This window comes from Rhineura floridana, chromosome 4, assembly GCF_030035675.1.
Source record: "Rhineura floridana isolate rRhiFlo1 chromosome 4, rRhiFlo1.hap2, whole genome shotgun sequence".
In the NCBI taxonomy this organism is placed as follows: Eukaryota; Metazoa; Chordata; class Lepidosauria; order Squamata; family Rhineuridae; genus Rhineura; species Rhineura floridana.
This window is the reverse complement of record NC_084483.1, coordinates 103,171,795-103,194,858: the sequence shown is the minus strand read 5'-3', so window position 1 is coordinate 103,194,858 and position 23,064 is coordinate 103,171,795. Positions and strand designations below refer to the sequence as shown.

Genomic DNA, 23,064 nt, shown 5'->3' with positions numbered 1-23,064 from the left:
GAAACACTTTCATGGTCCATGAAAACTCAAGGATCCTGATCTGCAACTGTTCAAGCTTGTCCCCAGGCAGCCCGCAGCCCTGGGCCCCAGAGTCAATCTTGATACCAGAAAGGTGAACACTGGGGCAGGATCTACCATATTCCCCGCTGTCAAGGGAAACCCCAGTTACATAGCAATACTATAACTGTGACCTCAGGTGCTAACACGCACCCCAAGATCTGCCATACCTATGAACAGCCAATCAGATAGTACCTCCACTGCTTCTGAGCCCACTTGTCTCTATGACTGCCCCCCCAGAAGGAGCTGAAGCACTCCATGTGAGAAATATAGCAGTCCATAGATAATGCTCTGCCACATAAAAATGCATAAGGCATCTCTATCACAGGCGCCCACCATGTTGAATGAAGTGCAGCGCACTATCCCAGACTACCCAGTATAAACCCATCACTGCCTGACCCCTTAAATAGGACTGGTGGTGAATCAGGTGTAATATGCCCTCTGCATCCTAGGGCCATAACTACGACAGATTTAAGACTGTCAGCTGGGAGTTGGAATCTGGGATCAGGAATCCAAAAGAAAAACACCATAACACAGACAAACCTCCCTTTAAACCGGGTAGCCAGTAAGCGAAGTTCGTAGTACCTCAGGTCTAACTGGGGAGGGACACATGTCCCTGAGCAGCTTAAGCTGGGGGCTTCCTCTTACCCCCTTGAAGGCCTCCGGCCTAATATCTCACTGTTGCGCATATCCTTCTGCAAAGAAAGGAAGTAAATCATTTATGAGTAAGTACACTTTACCAACTACTATTTCATGGCAGCTAATCCAGTTCCCCTAAAGCACAGAGACTGAGGATATGCTGCTGTCACCAATATTTGAACACACTGCAGCTTTCTCCTAGTGGGTTTCCAAACAACCATCAGAATAAATGTTCAAATGCAAAAATGTGCATGCTACATTGATTTCAAGTAACATATCAAAATAGAAGTGCCAATGTATGCTATATATGACTGCAGGTAAATGATATCAGAAATCCTAACAAAGAAGGTTTTTGTTGTTGTTGTTACAAAATCATCAGGAAAGGGTGAAGAGTCTGCCTGGAACTTAAAAGCCAGCCTCTGTGTCAACAAGAATCTAAAATCCTGTCAAGGCAGCCCCTGCTTTAGTAAAGTCTAAGATCCTGGAATTAGGATAAGAGCCTTATAAGCAGTCTGGCTTTCCTTTTTATTCCTATCCTCCCATCAAGCCACATTATAATCTGCTAGACCTTCAATTCCCTGCAGAAGTTTGCATGTCCTTCTTTAAATACAACAAATGCCATATGCTTTGTTTTTGATACAAGACCAAATTCAAATAAATGCAACTTCTGTCTCAGAGGTAATAATTAGCGTGGCACTGACACTTGAAAAAGGATCACTGTCACCTAAGTTATGGTGATTTAGACATTTTCTAGCAAAACCTTGTCATCTGTGCACACCACTAGTATCTAAATAGGACAGGCACAAAGTCCCAGAAGGCTCACCCGGCCCCACAAAGGCCACCATATAATGTAATGATAATAGAATTAATTACCTCAACCTAATATATTCCTGGGCCTAGCAAGAAGTCGGAAGCTTAACCAAGAGCTCCATATCCCCCAGATACCACCTTTTCTCCCACAATCTGCCCTGGGCTAAGGGTGTGTGTGTAGCTTTAATGCCCAAAGGCCTAGGCAGCAAGGGGTTGCCAAATATATATATAGCATGCTTGTTAGTTTGATATGTTTATTGTATTTTACTTTATTTTATGAATGTGTTTCTTTCTTTTACCATCATCTGTCCAGACGCTTCCCGCCTGCTAGGACCTTTTAACGAGGCCTGCTGGCTAGACACAGGCAAGGCGTCATACTCCTTTTGTCCCAACTCTCCCCTTCTTAGGAGGCATTGGGCTCATATCTATTTATCATTAATTATTTAATATTTAATGTAAATGTTCAATATATCTAAGTGGTACTCTTATTATTACCTTCACCCCCTTCCTGTTTTATTGGGGAGGGGGGAGAAATCAGCAACCCACAGGGATGCGTCTGTCTGTCTGTCTGTCTGTCTGTCTGTCTGTCTGTCTGTCTATCTATCTATCTATCTATCTATCTATCTATCTATCTATCTATCTATCTATCTATCTATCTATCTATCTATCCCTTTAACTGCCTAAATATACTTGCTTAATATTTAAATGTATGTGGTTGTAATCCTTGTTTAACATCCACTCCCTCCTCCCTGTATTGGGGGGGATGTTTGTGTAATCTTGCTTAACTTGGCCAGCACCTGCAGCCACGCAGCAGCGTTAACAGTCGTTGCCCTCGTGGCTGCAACCTTAAATGGGCTGATCAGGCCCAGGCATCGACCATGCAGCCAGAAAATGGCAGCCGCTCTCTGTCCTTCGCTGTTCAGTAGCTCGTCTGTCCCACAACGTCTCGAGACAAAGAGGATGAAGGAGGGGCGGCGCAGGCTTAAATAAGCCTCTTGTCGTTCTTCCCCTCCATGCAGCACATCGCGCGCGCCTATGGTGTGCAACGCGCTACTCAGCCCTTCTTTCCAATGGTGGCTGTGGCTTCATGAGTTATTGGTTGAATTAAAATGGAATCAATAATGGAAACAATGTTATGAAAATGCATCCTTTGCTGACATACATTTGTTTCAATACTTTTGTATTTGCTTTTTGTACAGCAAAGAGAAAATATTTCGGATACTAAGAAGAACAAGCACTTATTTTTTTCCACTGACCAAATGGAATATAATATGCCACATCAAAGAGAAACAGATTCCCTGGTACATCGTGGTATTTCTGCTCAAAGAATAAAATCATATCCTGTTCAACCACTCACACCCATGCCGTCTGATGCCTTAGAGGAATGTAAAAACGAGTGCAAACCAAAAGTAGTAAGTATATCAAAACCAAATTAACACCTGAAAGTAAAGATGTGATTTTTTTAAAAAAGGATTTCAAGCATGTTTGTGTGTGTGTGTATTACATGCATATGATTCTTATCTGTGAAATAAAAATATCAGCTATTAACTTAAGGAAAATATTCCCAGTTCCATTATTTTAAAGTGTGCCATAGTGAAACATCATTGACAGTGCAATCATACACATATCTACTTAGAAGTGAGCCACACTGAGTTCCTTGGGGTTTATTCCCAGCTAAGTAAATATAGGAATGCAGCCCTGAGCATAGGAATGAACTCATCTACAATTCAGTTTCTCTGTTTCTCATTTTTCCAGTCTTAAATTCAGTTTCCCCCATTTCCACAGAAACTGGGGGGGGGGGGTTGCAAAAACATCCTTATGAAAATATATAGCATTTTAGTGCAAATTTCTCCTAATAAATACATTTTGTATGTAGTTTTGAGTAATATGCATATTTTGTAAGCAATTTCCCTAATATAATAAATCAATAAATGACATAATACATTTTAAAACATTATTTTCACTAATGTATTAATCTTTATGCACACTTTTATGTACATTATCCTTTTTGTGAAGACATTTTGGGATGCATTGTTTAATTGGAGAACTGCATTGCAAAGTTTGGAGAAGTGCACATTTCGAAGGGTGACTGTGTTTCAGTTCATCTCTTGGCTCATGGAGTGCAAATTAGGTCTTTTCTCAGAATTCAAACAAAATCAAATTTCTCCCCCATCTCTACCTGAGAATATTGTCACATGTGAATAATGGGTGATGTCCAATGTTAGTTCCATTTATTGCCATTGATTTCACTGTGTCTACTCAGAGTATGACTAATGTTGGACATCACCCAATGGAATTACAAGTCTGGAATGCATTTGAGGGCCCACCCTTTCCAACCTCCACTGTATGAAGGAGAAAGGAGCATCCTCCATGGCCAAACATTCCTAGGGATTGAAGACTGACATTCCAGAGAATTTACCACAAATTAAGTTGATTTTTGCCTTTCATTTAAGGGTTTGGGTTGAAGAAAAGAATTTGCAACATCAAGCAGAAGAAATTAAGCCACATAAGCTGCTGTTAGTAATAAAGACAGCAGGGAGTTCCGATGGGTACTTTAGATGTCAAAAGAAAATTACTCTGGTGAGACAGAAATTGTCTCAAATAATGTTTTCCCTGAAGTTTTTTCTCAAAACCCAATGGCAGTTCTTCCAAAAAAGAGAAAGAATGAGAGAGCTTCTTGGCACCTGAGAGGTCTTCCCATATTTCTGATTTTTCTTTTAATGCTATAAGTCTCCTTACAAAACACTTTCTGGAAAGTAAATTTATGATGTTGTTAATCAAATAAAGGAGAAAGGACAGGGCAAAATTTTGTATATGGAGCCAGCAAATAGAAATCTTTTAATATAAAAATACAGGCAAGCTCAATATATTAGAAATGTTATATGTCAGTAAAGAGTCATGCTGAATAAAAACAGGCAGTCATGAGCAGGATGGAGCAAAATAAACAGGGAAATATATTCATTCGATCTCAAAATTTAGAAAAGCTCTTGGCCTTCAAATTACAATAGACAGATGTTTAAGACAACGGAAAGAGATATCTCTTCACACAAAACATAACCAACTTGTGGAACTCATTGCCATAGGATTGTTATGGTTTCAGTTCATATTAAAGGCTTTACAAAAGAATTAAAGATATAGAAGATAGCCTTATTAATGTTGAGAAGTGGCAGTGACAGCCAAATGAGGACGTCCATTTTCAGAACTGTTCTTTTCACATGGCATGGATTTCATTACCATCAGCCTGCTTATGAACGCCCTAAGGTATAGTTCCCACCTGTCAGTAGACAGGATGTCAAAAATTACAGTTCATTTTCTTTTTCTGCATTCTAATGTCTTTAATGTGAATTCTTTAAATAAATAACTTGAATTAGAAGCTATATAGCAAGCTTTGTTGACCATATGCACACCAGGCCTAAAGCTATCTGGTTTCTTAAGGGGGCTGGAAGGGCCCCTCTCAGACCCTGCTTTCAGGAATATCACAGATGTTGATTCCATATTTCCAGATTTAGAATAATTAAAGAGATGGTGGTAGCTGCTAATTAGTAAAGAGAAAAACACCCCTCAGCATGTTCTACCTAGCAAGGAAGGTGGAAGCACATACACCCTTTGTTATACCCTGTTCCGGGCCTCCGGCTTCAGTCCTCTCAGCATACTCACCACCTCTCAGCATACTCACTCCCTGTTAGAAGGAGTGTTGCTTCCACTAAAAACAAATCCACAAGAATATTTATTAGTTTTTTAACAATGCATACTTCCTCCTGGTTAATTTGAGAACATAAAGCACTTCACATATATAACATTAATTATGTTATGTTGTATGTTTTTATCTTGTAAACCATCTTGAGAGGGCTTTTTCCCTTAAAGCCAGCCAAAAATAATTTTAAATAAAGAAGTTATTTCCTCTGAAAATAAAGCAGAAGAGGAGATATCTTTCTGCCACTTTGAAAACATAAAGGAACTTAACATTTGTTAAGTGGAAAGAGACCAATGCAAGTCAAACTTGACCATTTCCACAAAGTTCTTGACATTTGTGTCAGATGAAACAATGCCCAAACTCAATTCAGTTGTGAACAGAATGGGTTTGGATATGAATTTAAACATCACAAGGTGAAAACAATATGACCAAGTTCTGAAGTGCTCCAATTTCACATCTGCCCAGCTAATCCTATAGCTTTCAAACATCCCTAGATTTCCAGTACATAGAACACATGGAACTAATCCATATTTGTATATTTTGGTGGGGTTAGTGATGTGTTCTTGAGTGTTTTTGTATGCACTGTATTTTATTACATTTTACAGCGCCCTGGGCTCCCACGGGAGGAAGACCAATATACAATTTTTTTAAAACTTATGATGACGAAGATGCTGATGAATAAGTGACACTGTTGACTATATAGTTTTATTACCAGTGTTATTGCATGCACTGCTATTCTATGTACGTTTAACCTGACTAAATGCATTGAATGAGGTTCACTCTCAGATAGCTGTGCTCAGTGGGACTTACTTCTGAGTAAACATGCATGGGATCAGGCTGTTAGTCTCTTGTTGTCCATCCTGGTCCTTTATTAGGCTGTAATAGTTAGCTGCAAATGCCCCTGGCTCCATGTCTACCAGTTGTTTTCTAGGCTGTCGTCTTCTAGATACTGTAGGCTGGATGGCTTTGCGTAGACTGTTGTGTTTATTTTATTTATTCTTATTTATTTAACAAAAATATATATACCATTGGTATATATTGTAAAAAACCTCTAAGCAGTTCTCAAAATACATTAAAATTAGCTCAGTTGGATTGGCAGAGGCACATGACACTGTCCTCTAAATGTGCCTGCTTCAGTGTCATCTTGCTAAGTCAACAGATATAATATTATGTGGTCAGCTATGCTGTTCATTTGTGACTAGGAATGGGCAAGAAATTAGATTCAGTTCACATTTCAAGCTGAATCTATCAAAGCTGCACTTTCTGAAACAATACGAGAACTGAAACACAGCCATCCTTTGAAATTTGCACTTTTTTGAATTTTGCAATGCAGTTCGTCAGCCAAACAATATTTTCAAAAATGTATATGTTAGGGGAAAGTGTGCATAAAAATGAATAGATGAGTTAAAATAACATATAAAAATGAATTATATGAGAAATTGCTTGCAGAAATATGTGCATTCTGCCTAAAAATCTGTTTATTAGGAGAAATTCACACTAAATGCAGGGGATTTTCCATATGAGTCCGGCCCTCACTGCTGGTTATAGCTCCACCTATCGTGTGAAGGCAAGAATGTTTTTGAAGTCAAGACTAGGGGCGTCAGGCCCCTCCCACTCCCCAGTTCATTCTTGCCTTCGTACGAACAAGATTGATTTACTAAATAGCGTAGCGTCTGGCTAAGTCTTTTGTGTTTGTGTGTATATTGGTCTGACAGGGTGTGGAGGTATTGTTGTTTGTGTGTCTTCCAAGTGCTTTTCTTCCCTCTGTTTTGTTTTTTGTCACTGCCTTCTCAATCCCCGGGGATTTTCCTTGGGGCGGGGTGTTTCTCCCTTGCCCAGGCCGTTTCTTCCCTCTGTTTTTACCCTGACGGCTCCTAGAGAGATCGCGGCTGCGATTCTCCACGCTTTGGGCCATTTGACTTAATTTTCCCTGGGGTTTTTTGCCGCACCCCTCGGGTGCCTGCGACTGCGACTCCACTTAGCGGCTTTCCCCGCTGGACTGCTTCGAGCCGCGCTCCATGGCGATATTGGAGAGACCGCGGCTGCAGTTCTCTCTCTCATCTCAAGCGGGAGCTTGCGGCTGCAGCTCCTCCTTTCCCGTCGCCTGTTTTGTGCCTTCAGACACCCATGCAGCATTTATTCGTTTTTTTGACTGGCTCAACTCCTAAAGAAACCCCTGTCAGTCTGACCGCGGCTTATCATTGCGGCGGTTTATCTCAGAGCCTGCAGCTGCGGCTCTTCATAATTCCGTTCGGCTTGCTCTGCAGCCGCATTTTTTTTTCTTGCTGCGATGGTCTCCCGCTGTCAGCTAAGGTTCTCTCAGTATCCCCACTCGATCCCTTGTAGGGGATTCTGCTAGCCGTACTTCCTGCATGGCTGATTTTTCACCTTTTAAATTGGCGGCCATTTTTTCGTTTGCTGGCTGCCATTGCTTCTTTATCCTACTAGCCCTTTCCGATTGGCCACTTTTCCCACGCCTTTTCGCGGCCGCCATTTTGAGTGTCATTTTCTCTCGTCCGTTACTTTTACTCAAGGGGGGTTTACCTGACACGGTCCCTGGTAGCAGAGCCCAGGCTTTCTGTCAACTCCAACTGCGTAACTGCCCCTTGTGTGTGTGTGTGTGTCTTAGGACTCTATAGTTCTACATAGGTGCCTTCATCAAATCTGCCCTTTGCTGCTGGCCCTGACAACTAGTTGATTACTGCTGCAATCTGACCCAGTACAAAGCCTGTCTTTTGCTGCAAGGACTGTGCCCTGTGGCTGTTCATCAGATCAATTCATACTGCACTGACTGTGCATCTGACTAGCTGATACCTTGCAAGGTGTTGATACCATATACACCCTGGTGGGACCATACATTCTGTCCCTCATCTGTGGCCGCATATCAGAGCCATTGACACCGTGCACAGCGGTGCAAATATTATAAGACTGTTCATAGTGTACATTCTGCCCCATCGTGGCAGTGTACTTAGCCATCTGCCAGTGCATTCTGCCCCAGTCGTGTGCCGTGTACTGAGCCTCTTCGGATCTGTGCATTCTGCCCCAGTCGTGTGCCGTGCACTGCTACCCTTAATATCTATATGATGGCAGAACAGCCAGAGACCACCCAGGCGACCATGCCCAGACAACACACAGAGACAAACCAGATGACCAAGCCTAAACCACCTAAGGCGGTCAAGCATAAGCATGCGAAAGCAGTTGCCAAAACAAAGCACCTTTCCAGCCACAACACTACCAAGCGGCCTCGCTATGTCTCTGCTCCGGCTCCTCAGGGGTCAACACGTGCACAGCTAACTACCCTTTTTCAGTCTCCTGCGGCTTCCTCTGATAAGGAGGACTTTCCGGGCTTTCCTGAGCAGCCAACGGTCACCCAACCAGGAGCTTACTCTTCTACACTACCTGTGGGGCCGTCCACATTCCCGCCTGCCCAAGAGCAACTGTCCACAGTTTCAGGACTACAGCTGTCCCACAAATTTATTTCACAACTCCAAGGCATGCTCTCGTTTTTTGCTCAAAGACAGTCATTGTCACAAGTTTCCGCCATCCCGCAGCACAGCGGGGACCAATTTGTTCACAGTGAGACGAACCCGTCCTGTTCTCCAAATCCATTTGACGTTGCCAGGGGCAGGTTTGTGGATGACGTCTCTTACACGGAGGACTCCGCATTTGCGCCGCACAAGGAAGGAGACAACTGGAGTGATCATTCGGAACATGAACAGGATACTTCCTATCGCCTCTTCGATGCCTCAGATTACCAACCCCTGGCGCGTAGAGTGCTGAACACCCTCGGTCTTCAATCCACTTCAACTGCAGCTGCCACCCCCGCCTTAAAGAGGGCAGGTTCTTGAAATCCCCCACTCCAGCTGAAAACTACCTTCCCGTGCCAGACCCCATTGCCAAATTGGCCAAAGACGAATGGGCTCACCCTCTACAAGCACACCGATTTAATAACATTGCGGACAGACTTTATGCTTTGGCACCAGACTTTGCTGCCAAACTGGCCGTCCCTGGCATAGACGAGCCTATTTCCAGCTTAGTCTCCAGATCCCTCTTGCCAAGGGAAAGAGAATGTCATTTAAAGGATGCTACTGAGTGGAGACTGGACTTTGCGTTACGCAAGACTCATGAGGCCACCGCCTTTTCTATGCGTGCATCTACTTCAGCCTCTCTCTTCACCAGGGCAGCGATGATGTGGCTGGATGATCTCATCGAGGATCCCAATTCAGATCCTGTTTCAATGCGCAGATCGCTTATAAAATTGCGCAAAACAGCTGCCTTTGTGGCCGACGCCACCTTGGACACGAATCAGCTAGCAGCACGCGCAATGGCGTCTCAAGTCGTGGCCCGACGGACCCTCTGGCTGCGTCACTGGCAGGCCAACCCTACTGCCAGAGTTAATCTATCATGGGCACCCTATGCCGGGTCATTACTTTTCGGCGAGGAGGCACTAAAAGCAGTGCTTGTTGACCCTAAGGACACTCGAAAGCCCGTCTTGGCCGCCGTCAGAAACCTCGAGCGCAGACCCTTTAGGCATTTCGCTTCGTACCGCACGTCTCAGCCCTTTCAAGGAACGCGGCCCAGGGGACGAGGCCGAGAGTTCCCAACATATGATTTCCGCTCCTCCAGAGGAGGCTGGAATAGACGTTTCCAAGGTAGAGGTCAGTACCAGGGCCGCAGAGGAGCCTCCACGTCCTCATACAGGGGAGGGTCTCGCCAGCGCAGACAGTTTTAATGCAATACCAGTTGGGGGCAGACTGCTTCTGTTTAGCGGACAGTGGCTACGCCTGACTCAGGTCTCCTGGATCAGAGATCTTTTTAGTTATGGATATTCAGTTGAGTTTTGGGCAATACCTCCAGACAAGTTTCACCCCTCCCCTTGTCCCAGAACACCAGCCAGGCACTGCATCATGCAGACAGCTATACAGCATCTCTTGGACATAGCGGCAATAGAGCCAGTCCCCACTGCTGAGAGGTCGGAAGGGGTGTACTCCCTCCTATTTGCTGTGCCCAAACAAGATTTGTCATGGAGGGCGGTATTGGACCTCAAGTTCATCAACCATTTTGTTACATATTGCAGGTTCAAAATGGAATCCCTCCACTCCATTACAGAAAGTCTGCAAGAAGGAGATTTCCTGACTTCTATCGACCTAAAGGAAGCGTATCTCCATTTGCCCATTTGCATAGCCCACAGAAAGTTCCTTCGGTTTGCTTTTGGCCACCAGCACTTTCAATACAGAGCGATGCCGTTCGGCCTCTCCTCTGCTCCAAGAGTATTTACCAAAGTGCTACTCATCTTAGTGGCTTATCTCCGGATTCAGGGGGTCCATCTCTACCCATATCTGGATGATCTGTTAATACGGGCAAGTTCTGAGCAACTGACTCATTGTCATTTAACGCTCACCCTCAATGTCTTGCAGGCCCACGGTTGGCTAATCAACTTCAACAAAAGCCATCTACAACCAACACAATGTCTACAGCATCTAGGTGCAATGTTGGACACCCTGCAAGCGACAGTGTTCCTGTCATCAGATCGCATAACTGCTATCACAGACATCGCAAGATCTCTGATGCACAAAACCTTTGCAGATGTCATGCTTCTAGCCAGGGCGCTCGGAATGCTCATCTCTACTATCCATATTGTACCATGGGCTCGAGCTCATACTCGCCACCTTCAGTGGGCCTTGCTACCGTTCCAACACGACATTGCCAGCTCAAACCATCGAGCAATCCCCTTGAACTCCGCACTCCGCCTTTCATTCCGCTGGTGGACGAGGGTCCAACATCTTTCCAAGGGCACTCTGTTCAGAGAACCCCGCAGGACTGTTGTCACCACAGATGCCAGTCTCATCGGCTGGGGTGCCCACTGCAACTCCCAGTACGTTCAAGGGGTTTGGTCCACAGCAGAGCAGACTCAGAGCATCAATTGGCTGGAGCTAAAGGCTGTCCACTTGGCTCTACTTCATTTTCAGTCTCTGTTCCCTTTGGTCCATGTCCTCATTCGAACGGACAACACATGCGTAAAATCACATTTGAACAGACAGGGGGGCACCAGGTCCCGTCCTCTGCAGGACCTAGCTTTCCTCATCTTCGGCTGGGCAGAACAACATCTACAATCCCTGAAAGCAGAACATCTCAGAGGGATTTGGAATGTGACAGCAGACTGGCTCAGCAGACAACAAGTCTTCCCGGGAGAATGGAAACTCCATCCAACCATTTTCCATCATCTCCAGTGTCAGTTCGGCGTCTTCTCCATCGACCTGTTTGCTTCCAGTCGCAATTACCAGCTTCCCAGGTATTTTGCCCGATACCTGGACACAACAGCGGAAGCAGTGGATGCTCTGTCAACACCGTGGCCAGACGGTCTTTTGTACGCCTTCCCTCCAATACCATTGTTAGCCAAAACCTTGGGGAAGGCGCGGAGCGAGAGGGCACAGTTGGTTCTGATAGCACCATATTGGCCACGCCGACCGTGGTTCTCAGATCTTCTTGCAACATCGGTGATGGATCCTTGGACACTGCCAGTCAGGCCAGATCTTCTCTCCCAGGGTCCAGTATGGCATCAGGACCCCACTTGGCTCAATCTAACAGAGTGGCGTTTGAACGGGGACATTTGAGGTCAGCTGGCCTGTCTGACGCTGTTATTGATATTATCTTAGCCTCGAGACGACCATCTACCACCCGTATTTATCAACATACTTGGGTGGCCTTCTCCAAGTGGTGCCAGTCTCACCACTGCGATCCATCCCAGGCCACTATGCATCAGGTGCTGCAATATCTCCATAGCGGCTTTATGATGGGACTCAGACCCAACACTCTACATCAACATGCGTCCACTCTGTCGTCCATTCTCTCAGTGTCTTCCACTGGTGCCCCTATTTCCTCACATCCATTCATTAAACGCTTCCTCAGAGGCATTGCTTTACGTTCACTGGCCGTAGTTCACCGCTTTCCCTCATGGAGTCTGCCCAAGGTCCTCCAAGCTTTACAACGCCCTCCGTTTGAACCCATTAGGACTGTGCCTCTACGTCTACTGTCCTTCAAGGTCTTGTTCCTGATCGCCATCACTTCTGCCAGATGGGTTTCAGAACTGGGCGCATTGTCTTCTGCCCCCCATCTCTGTGTCTTTCACAAGGACTCTGTTGTGCTGAAAACTGATCCTTCCTTCCGTCCCAAGGTCAATTCAGTTTTTCATTGCAATCAGGACATTGTGCTTCCTTCGTTTTGCCCGAACCCCACTCATCCTCTAGAGAAGGCTTGGCATTCGTTGGATGTTCGGAGGGCTCTCAAGACCTACCTGTCTAGGACCCAGGAGATTCGACGAACGGAGTCTCTGTTTGTATCCTTTCATCCAAGGTCTATGGGGCATAAAGTAACCAATTCTACCTTATCCCGTTGGTTAAGGGCATGTATTACCTTAGCATATGAGTCCCTTAAGCTGCCAGTTCCAGCTAGTATAACAGCTCATTCTACTAGGTCAGCTGCCACTTTGGCTGCTTTTGCTACTAATGCTCCGGTTGCTGATATTTGCAGGGCTGCCGTTTGGTCTACCCCACACTCGTTTATAAGGCATTATAAAATAGATCGCTATGCCTCTGCTGATGCCTCTTTTGGCAGACGAGTGTTGCAACAGGTTCTTAATGAGGATTAGCATGTGGGTGGTCCCTCCCTGTATGGGCTGCTTTGGTACATCCCGCAGTGAGGGCCGGACTCATATGGAAAATGGACCATTGGTCTCACCTGAAGGGTGATTTTCATATGAGTACGGCCCTCACGACCCTCCCAGTTGGAGGATGACTAGATATTTTCTAATGTGTTATATATTACTGTTATGCTATTATACTTAAATTTTCTAGTGAAGTCAAGACTGCTAGTTCTGTTATCTCGCTATGTTGGAGTCACGTTATTATGAATGTATTATTGTGTTATTTTACTGCTGGCAGGCCTGTTGGCCTTGTTCTTGTGTTTTTAGATATTTCTCTTTAGACTCGCTGCGAATGAACTGGAGAGTGGGAGGGGCCTGACGCCCCTAGTCTTGACTTCAAAAACATTCTTGCCTTCGCACGATAGGTGGAGCTATAACCCGCAGTGAGGGCCGTACTCATATGAAAATCACCCTTCAGGTGAGACCAATGGTCCAGTTTGTATGAGGATTTTTTTTAAAAAAATCACAAAATGCTGTGGAAATGTGGAGAACTGCATTTAAGATTGGAAAGTTGAGAAACTGAGATAACAAAAATTAACAGATCTTTCTATCCCTATTTCTTTCTGAGAAAGGTGGTGGGCTCTGATTGTTTCACATACTTGACTGGAAAAAGTAAAAGTACCAAAGACCTGATTAATAAGGGCATTGTGCTTTATGAACCGACTATTTCCCACATAAGTTAGTTAAATACTATACTTTTCTAATGTTTCAGTTCTAGTCTTTTAAAGTAAAAGTAAAACTTGGGCAGCACAGAGAATGATTGCATTGTGGGGCCAGGGAATGTTTGAAAGACTGGTTAGTAGTTGCCCTGAAATGTAATCCTCATCAGGACTAGAGATCTGATTTGTCTCATTATTTGAATATCCTCTGCAGTTAAATAATGAACCTTGTCTATGTTCTGTCTTTCTTGAAGTGGCTTACTTAGACAAGTTTGTATGCTTAAGGTCTGTTTAGAATTAGTTCCAATATCTTCTCACTCTCCTCTCTCTTTCACCCCAAACTAGCATTTTTGCAGCTGAAGCAAAAGCCTTATGAACAGGAAACTCTGAAGCAAAACATTACCAAATATGTCTGCTCTCCTGCCCATATCTTTTTATTTCCACAGGAAAAGCCTCCAGACGCTGGTGATGACAGGCAGGCCAATGAAAAAGCAGCAGAGGCTATCGTCACTGGGAAAGAGGAGAGGGAAAGCCTGCCAAGAGTTAGCTTCACAAAGAGGAAGCCCTTGTAGGTACCACAGTCAGCTAATGTAAAAGGGACACTGTCAGCTAAAAGTTCAGCACCGTAAAAACATATCTGTTTGAAAAGCGTGCCCCACCTTTGGGTATTCTCTTATTTTCCTAACCAACTTTTTTTTTTAACAATTCTCTTTTTCTTTCAAAGCTGCATTTTACAGTTGGACATGTGATAAGTGCTCTTGTTTCTTAAAGAAGGTGGCTCATAAATTTCCCTTTCAGGCCACTTCCTTCTTCACTTTTAACACTTGCACATATTGCTGTCACCATCTGTGAAGTTAGTTTTCATGCATATCCAAATGCTGTCAGCAAAGCTGTGCTGTTAAACAGCATCTGCACTCAGATGCACATTTTGATGTGCACCCAATTTTTCATGGGTTTAAACTTGTTATTAATGATTTATACTTGATAGATTTGTTCAGGGAAAATGTATCTGCTGCAAAGATTTTGCGCTGTTGTTCCAGCTTGTCCTGCATAGTTTTCTGTGTAAGGATGAAGCTGTGCTTTGAAAATTACTGTTGCATGTATTTATGTTTGTTTGTTTTTGAGTGTATATATGACGCTATTAGAATAACAAAATCTGCATGTCCACTGTGGGTTTATTTTGGTCACTGCATAATGCTGCACACCGCTCAATAAGTAAACATGACAAGCACAACATCTCACATCTGTTTTTAGTAACGTCTCTGTTCACAGCATCAGTAAAACACAGCCTAGGGCTGCTTTTTATGTAGAAGCATTTCTTTCCCCCCTCCGCCTAAAAAATAGATATGTCCTTTCTCCCCTTTGAATGTGTCCATTTCTGCATGGTGGAGATGGCATGCAAAAGTGAAAACAGCAGCAAATTGCCCGTGCCAAGCTGCTGACAGTTGGAGGTTCTCCACAGATGAATTACTCCAGTGCTTTGCTCCCTGAAAAAGAATAGCCTGTATCAAGTCAGGAACAGACCTTTCTCCAGCATCTCCTTGTATATCTCTTTGAAAAAGTGGTTCCTCAGTAGCCGTTTCCTTGAATTGCTCTTTGTTTGAATGTTCGTTGTTGTTGTTTGCATTGAACCTAAGCACTCTTCCCGACTGTCACTATTTTGGGGTGGGATTCAATAACATACCAGCAAATTCAGGGTGTGCAATTAAAGTGATTTTGGTGCTCTTGTTCAACAATCTTGTCCCATCCCCCCCAGACTTTTTGCATCAGTAAAATGCACTGGAAACTATGGGATAACAATTGTTTTAGGTGATGTCATATGACAACACATACACATGACAGATGTCAGAATGAATGATTAATAAATAGCCAAGACCATCTAATCTCCCTGCAAACTTTATGCAAATCTGGAAGTGACCTAAATCTCCCTTCCCAATTATCATGATGCACAGTGGATAAGTTGGATGAATACTCTCCTTTTCTCCTTTGTTCCGACTGGTACATACAAAGATGTGAACATGTATGTTTGGTTTTAATGGGGTTTTTGGTTTCCGTGAGTTCACAGGCCAAAGAGACCATAGAGGAAGATAAATCTCTTCTCATGCATGGCTTTCAGAATGTGTGTGAATTTGAGTCCAGCAAAAGAACTGCTATCCTCAAGTGCCCAAAAGACAAGCAGACTGTGATAAAAATCAGCTCCACCACAGTTCTTTGAAGATGTGGGTGTATAATGGGGAAGGTGCATTCCACATTATGAGGACATAAAGGGTTTCCAGACCTTGATTTTACTTTTAGTCATTACAAACAACAGCAGTTTATAAGTTCCAGCTATGTCTGTCATTTCCTTTTAATCGTAGTTGTATGTAGAATCCCATTTCCTGTCTGCATCCTTGTTGGTTCTGAGCAGAAAACAGTTGAATTAAAGGAGAGAGAATTATTTGGGGGGAAGGGGAGTGGTTAAGTTCACAGTGTTCCTGTTCAGCCTTGCTCTGCTTAGATGCTTTACTCTGGCAGTTGTCCAAGTACAGCTTAGATAAAAATAGCCAGGACTAAATATTTACCTCTCTTCTAGCAGACAAACTCAGTATCAACCTTCTAACTGTGCAAATCCCAGGATTTACCAGTGTTTGTTAGCTGGAAATCTTTGAGGGGACCAATCTGATGAAATCCCAAATAAATGAATACTGCAACACAGAGTTTCACAAGATGTTGCAAGGGATTAGGGAAGAACTAAACACAGGGGTGCCATTTTTGGCAGCAATCCTTTGTCACCATAACATCTCATTCGGACCAAAATCTAACTGTTAGGGATGCAGATTCAAATCTGTGTTCTAGGGAAATTTATCACGAGTTCCTCAATGATAAGATCAGTAGTGGACAAGCTTCACAAAGAAGTAGGGAAGGGGGAGAAATTCAATTAAGTTCATGTTTTAAGGCAAACGTACCTAATTTATACCCTCTGAAACAACATGGAAGCCGAAACACAGCCATCCTTCAAAACTTTGCATTTCTCTGAATATTGCAATGCAGTTCTCCAGCCAAGTAGTGTTTACAACAATACATATATTAAGTGCTTGCAGGAGGAAGGGGACTACCACCACCCAGGGAAGGAGAGCCGTTTGCTGCTGCTGTCTGCCTGCCTACCTGCTTGCTTGCTGCTGCTGCTGAGCTACTGCCACCGCCTTCTCCCTCTTGGACTTCTGCTCTGCAGGTGTCACGCCTTGCAGGACCAGGCCCCCAGGCACTCAGCCAGCTGTTGCTGATATCGTCCACCCTTCCCTGGAGGGGATACATAAGCTGGCTGGCTGAGGTGGCTTGGGAGACCCAGTGCCTGCAGGAGGAAGGGGATCACCATCGCCCAGGGAAGAAGGAGAGCCTGCTGCCACTGCTGCCACTGCTGCCACTGCTGCCACTGCTGCCACTGCCGCCACTGCCGCCACCGCCGCCACCGCCGCCACCGCCGCCACCGCCGCCACCGCCGCCACCGCCGCCACCGCCGCCACCGCCGCCACCGCCGCCACCGCCGCCACCGCCGCCACCGCCGCCACCGCCGCCACCGCCGCCACCGCCGCCACCGCCGCCACCGCCGCCACCGCCGCCACCGCCGCCACCGCCGCCACCGCCGCCACCGCCGCCACCGCCGCCACCACTGCCACCACTGCCACCGCCCTCTCCCTGTTGGACTTCTGCTCTGCAGGTTGTCACACCTTGCAGGACCAGGTCCCCAGGCACTCAGCTGGCTGTTGCTGATATCATCCACCTGTCCCTTCCCTGGAGGAGATACATAAGCTGGCTGGCTGAGGTGGCTCCTGCTCCGCAGATTGCCTGGCTTTTTGCGGGTCTTGAATCATGTGCCTGGGAGAGAGGACTCAGAGCCAAGTGGGGAGACTTGAGGGGGCCACAATCAGTGTAGTGGCGGGTCGAGGGAGATATGGTGTTGTGAGGAGGACTTGCCAGGTAAGGGGAACACAGCCCAGGCAGTTAACGACTTAGCCTTGTTCCGGTCCTCCCCAGGCAGTTAACGACTTAGCCTTGTTCTGGTCCTCCCCACACCTGCAGGTTTGTTGGTTGCCCTATCAGCCAGCTCTCAGACCTCCGGATGCTGCTTCTAAATGCCAGATCGGTGCATAATAAGATCTCCCTCATTCATGGTTTAATTGTGGATGAGGCAGCCGATCTGGGTGGGCAAGCAGGGAGGAGTCATTCTCTCCCAGCTATGCCTACCAGGGTACCTGGTTCAGCATCAGGGTACTGGTTTTGAGTGTTTGTGACCCTTGTGTTGGGTCAGCAGGATAGACTGGGGATTCTGTTGGTGTACCACCCACCCCGCTGCCCAACAGACTCCCTAGCTGAGCTGACAGAGGTGGTCTCGGGTGTACTGTTGAGATCCCCCAGACTGTTGGTTCTGGGCAATGTCAACATCCATGCCGAGGCCACCTTATCCAGGGCGGCTCAGGATTTCATGGCCTCCATGATAACCACAGGACTGTCCCAATATGCCATTGGCCCAACACATGTAGCAGGGCATACTTTAGACTTCGTTTTTGCAACTGGACATGGAGATGGTGATCTGAATGTGGGGGGCCTACTTGCTGAAGTTTAGACTTACAGTGGCTTTTCCCCTCTGCAAGGGCAGGGGACCTATTAAGTTGGTCCGCCCCCAGAGACTAATGGATCTGAATGGTTTCCAAAGGGCTCTGGGGAGTTTTCCAGCTGATAGGGCTGGCGCTCCTGTCAAAACCCTGGTTGAACTGTGGAATACAGAAATGTCCCAAGCGGTTGACATGATTGTTCCTGAGCGCCCTCTCCTGTGTAGAGCTTGTACGGCTCCATGGTGTACCCCAGAGCTGAGAGCGATGAAACAATATAGGAGATGGCTTGAGTGCAGATGGAGACGAACTCCTGGTGGAGGCAATTACACACTGATAAGTGCCTGTGGTAAGCTGTATTTAGGGGCAGTGAGGGCAGCAAAAAAACAATATTTTGCTGCCACTATCAAATCAACAATCTGCCGCCCAGCGGAGCTCTTCAGAATTGTCCGGGGGCTATTGCACACTGGCCCCAAGGACATGGTAGAACCATCTGAGGCCCACTGTAATGAATTTGCTAGGTACTTCCAGGATAAAATCTTTAGCATCCACCAGGACTTAGACTCCAGTGTTATAGCAGGTGAATCAAGCGAGGTATCCATAGCACAACCTTGTCCCGATTTCTTGGATGAGTTTCAGTTGGTACAGCTTGAGGACGTTGACAGGGTGCTTGGACAGGTTTGTGCAACCACTTCTGTACTGGATCCTTGCCCTTCTTGGCTAATAAAAGCTAGCAGGGATGGAATAGCTGGCTGGGCCAGGGAATTGATTATTGCCTCTCTGAGAGACAGAGTGGTCCCTGGCTACCTGAAAGAGGTGGTAGTGAGACTCAGGGCCGGCTCCAGGCACGTGGGGGCCCTTGGACATCAGCTTGCCCTGGCCCCCTGGTGGGTGGGTGGGTGTGCACGCGTACGCATGCACGTGTGCCCCCCACGGCCCCCTACCTGTCTAGTCTTTACCATTGTCCTTAATGAAGATGGTGGCCATGGTTTCCCTAAGGGGAATGAAGCCTCTGCCACCATCTTTGTTGATGGCACACATGCGTGCTATGTGCGCACATCTCTGCCATCAACTAAGATGGTGGCAGCAACTTCAGTACCTTAGGGAAGCTGCGGCCGCCATCTTCATTAAGGGCAATGCTAAAAAGCCGGCTGACAGGTAAGTGGGGGTGTGGGGGGGCACAGATCGTGGAAGGGGAGCAGAAGGCCCCTCAGTGGCTCCTGTAGTTTTGGGGCCCTCGGGCCAGTGCCCAGCCTGGCCGCCCTTTAGAACCAGCCCTGGTGAGACCACTCCTGAAGAGACCCTCCGTGGACCCAGAAAATCTTAATAACTATAGGCAGGTGGCAAATGTTCCATCCCTGGGTAAGGTCCTTGAACGAGTGGTGGCAGGCCAGCTCCAGACACTCTTGGATGAGACCGATTATCTGGATCCATTTCAGTCGGGTTTCAGGCCTGGTTTTGGCACGGAAACAGCCTTGGTCGCCCTGTATGATGATCTCTGTTGGGAGAGAGACAGGGGGAGTGTGACTCTGTTGATTCTCCTTGATCTCTCAGCGGCTTTCGATACCATCGACCATGGTATCCTTCTGGGAAGACTGGCTGAGTTGGGAGTGGGAGGGCCTGCATGGCGCTGGTTCTGCTCCTACTTGGCGGGTGGGCTGCAGAAGGTGGTGCTTGGGGAACATTGCTCGGCACCCTGGACTCTTCAATATGGGGTTCCGCAGGGGTCAGTTCTGTCCCCCTGCTGTTCAACATCTACATGAAACCGTTGGGTGCGGTCATCCGGAGCTTTGGAGTGCATTGCCATCAGTATGCTGATGACATGCACCTCTTTCTCCTTTTCATGTTCTTCAGGTGAGGCTGTCAATGTGCTGAACCGGTGCCTGGCTGCGACAATGGACTGGATGAGGGCTAATAAACTGAAGCTCAATCCAGACAAGACTGAGATGCTGCTAGTGGGTGGTTCTTCTGACTGGATGGTGGATGTCCAACCTGTTCTGGATGGGGTTGCACTCCCCCTGAAGGAGCAGGTTCGTAGCTTGGGGGTTCTCCTAGAATCATCTCCGTCACTTGAGGCCCAGGTAGCCTCGGTGGCACGGAGTGCCTTCTACCAACTTCGGTTGGTGGCCCAACTACGTCCGCATCTGGACAGGGATAACCTGGCTTCAGTTGTCCATGCTCTGGTAACCTTCAAATTAGATTACTGCAATGCACTCTACGTGGGGCTGCCTTTGAAGATGGTTCGGAAACTGCAGCTTGTGCAAAATGCAGCTGCCAGATTGGTAACAGGGACCAGATGGTTCGAACATATAAAACCGATTCTGGCCCACTTGCATTGCCTGCCTGTATGTTTCAGAGCTCAATTCAGGGTGCTGGTTTTAACCTATAAAGCCTTACACAGCTTGAGACCACAATACCTGATGGAATGCCTGTCCTGACATGAACCGACCCGTACACTATGCTCAACATCAGAGGTTCTCCTCTGGGCGCCTACTCTGAGGGAAGCTGGGAGTCTGGCAACAAGGGAGAGGGCCTTCTCAGTGGTGGCCCCCAAATAATAGAATGATCTCTCTGACGAGGTGTGCCTGGCGCCAACACTGTTACCTTTTTGGTGCCAGGTCAAGATTTTCCTCTTCTCCCAGGCATTTTAGCATGTGTTTTTAAATTGCTGTTTAAAAATGTGTTTTTAAATTTATATATTTGCTTTTAATGTTTTTAATAGTTGTAAACTGCCCAGAGAGCTTTGGCTGTGGGGCGGTATACAAATGCAATAATAAATAAATAAATAAAAATGCATATAATACATTATTGCATTGCATTAGGGGAAGTTGCACTACCAACATTTGTTTGTTTATTTATTACTACATTTATTTCCCACCTGTCCTCAAAGGATGTCAGGGTGGGATACAAACATGGTTCTCCCCCTCTTCATTTTATCCTCACAACAACCTGCCAGACAGGTTAGGCTGAGAGAATATGACTGGCCCACGGCCACCCATTGAGCTTCAGGGCCAAGCAGGGGTTAGAACCTGGTCTCCCTGAACCCAGTCCAACACTCTAACCATTACACCATACTGGCTTTCTCCTAATATGTGTATATTAGGCAGAATGTGTACATTTGGAGAAATATGCACTAAAATACTGCTAAGAATCACTACCTAGAAGAGGTACCCTACAATTATCTATCTTTCCCTGTAATGTGCAGTCACAAGAATGTGCTAGATGCAGCACACTGTGCACTCTCTCTTCATGGAGGGCAATGGTGAAGCCCAGCTAAGTACCATTCATTCAATATGTGTGTGTCTTAGAATTTGTGTCACAATCCTTGGCAACACACTGTTATTATGAAGCAGATTTGCAAAGGTTCCTTGGCAGATGAGTCTTATCTGGATAGGGTTTCCTGATAGCTAAACATTTTTTTAAAATGCTGGTCATAGGACATACATGCACCAGCTGAGGTCCTGGGTCTGCCCTTGTATACACCTCTTGTATATATGGAAGAGTTTCCCTATTTTGAAGCACAAGCCTGGTGCCTGAAGGACATTGCTGGGCATTTTTTAGTACTACAGTTGTGTGTTTTATTTGTTCTTTGTATCAGTAGGAAAGGAACACAACTGAACAAGAATTTTAAACATTAAAAAAGCCATTGTTCATCTGTCTGTCCTTCCTTTTCCCTTTAATTAACAATAAATGAAGCTCAATCTGCCTTTCCATTTCCATCATGGCTATGTAACTGACATGCCTTGTTGTCATAACAAACTGCTGACTTTCTTTCTGACACCTAACACAATTCTACCCATCAGGCTAAGGAAACCTTTATATTGGCACATCTGTATTTAGACAGCCAGTTATGTGGCTACTGTGTGCTGATAACATACCTTCCCAGCCCACTGCCTTCACATACACACCTTTTACATGGCCTCTTCTACATTTGGGCTCCTATGTCTGCTTCGGGAAAGCCACAATGAATTTCTGCTCCTTGAACTTTGTTTTCTTGGATCTCTCTCCACATCCATTTCCCACTCCAGACTCATAATATTTTTCAGACTCTGAACAATGGATTAGCTGTTCTCTCCAAGTAGGTTTCCAGAAACAGGCTTTAGAGTTTTGCCATCTGTTTATCTTTCTTAGTATTCCAGTGAGTAGCTCCTTTATAAACCTTGCATGCAAATAACACCAAAACACTGAAAGGAGTTGTTTGTTTTTGCTTCTGAAGTGGATACCATGGCACATGAGTCTGTGCGCGGGCAGCAGATCACAGAAGTAGTGACAAAGGTGACAAACATTTCTTAGGGCCAACATTATGTATTTATGACGTATAGTGGACATGGTCTGGAGCAAAAAACACTATCGCAATTCACAGTTTAAGACATGGGACCATCAGCCATCTCAAGCAAAGAACCAAGGGTGGAGGCCCCTCCAGACTTCCTTTTTATTGTGCATTCATGATGATTTGTGATATCAGGGAGGTTACACACCATCCCATTTTTTAAACTGTTTGTGCCTGCAAAAGTTTGAGAGCAGACATATTGCTTTGTTTCTAATCTGTCCATGTCCCGTAGCTTGCTGCTGAATCCTGTAACATTTCATACTGCAAATGTTCCAGGGTGTGTGTGTGTGTTGCTTTTGTTGCACTATAGCACAAGAGTGTCCCTTCAGATGGCAAGAATATGGTAACATTGGAGAAGCATCGCAGAACAGCTAGTAAAGTAGAATGATGTGTAGATGACCAAGTATAAATCCATCAGCAATGTACTATTATTGCATCAATGACAGGTTGCATGGTACACCTACAAAACAACAAGACCTCAGTCTGGATGGCCTTGTGGAAGGAAATAAAAAGCAGGGCAAGTGTAGGAATTCACATGGGAAAGGGCACAGCTACAACTGGAGAGAATAGGACCAGCCATGCAT

The 23,064-nt window shown here is 45.7% G+C and overlaps 1 protein-coding gene across 3 annotated transcripts in view; it reads left to right on the top strand.

Annotated features, from left to right (window-relative positions):
* Positions 1-2,371: 2,371 nt before the first annotated feature.
* The window catches only part of LOC133384403 (uncharacterized), a 101,576-nt gene continuing 80,883 nt past the window's right edge, over positions 2,372-23,064 (top strand). For 2 of the 3 annotated variants that reach the window (XM_061626322.1, XM_061626324.1), the window contains exons 1-3: positions 2,372-2,544; positions 2,706-2,918; positions 14,008-14,129. In XM_061626322.1, coding sequence (XP_061482306.1) covers positions 2,542-2,544; positions 2,706-2,918; positions 14,008-14,129 — 338 coding nt within the window. In that variant the 5' untranslated portion in view covers positions 2,372-2,541. Of the gene's footprint in view, positions 2,919-14,007; positions 14,130-23,064 lie in introns of all 3 variants that reach the window. The other variant, XM_061626323.1, reaches the window with a different exon arrangement.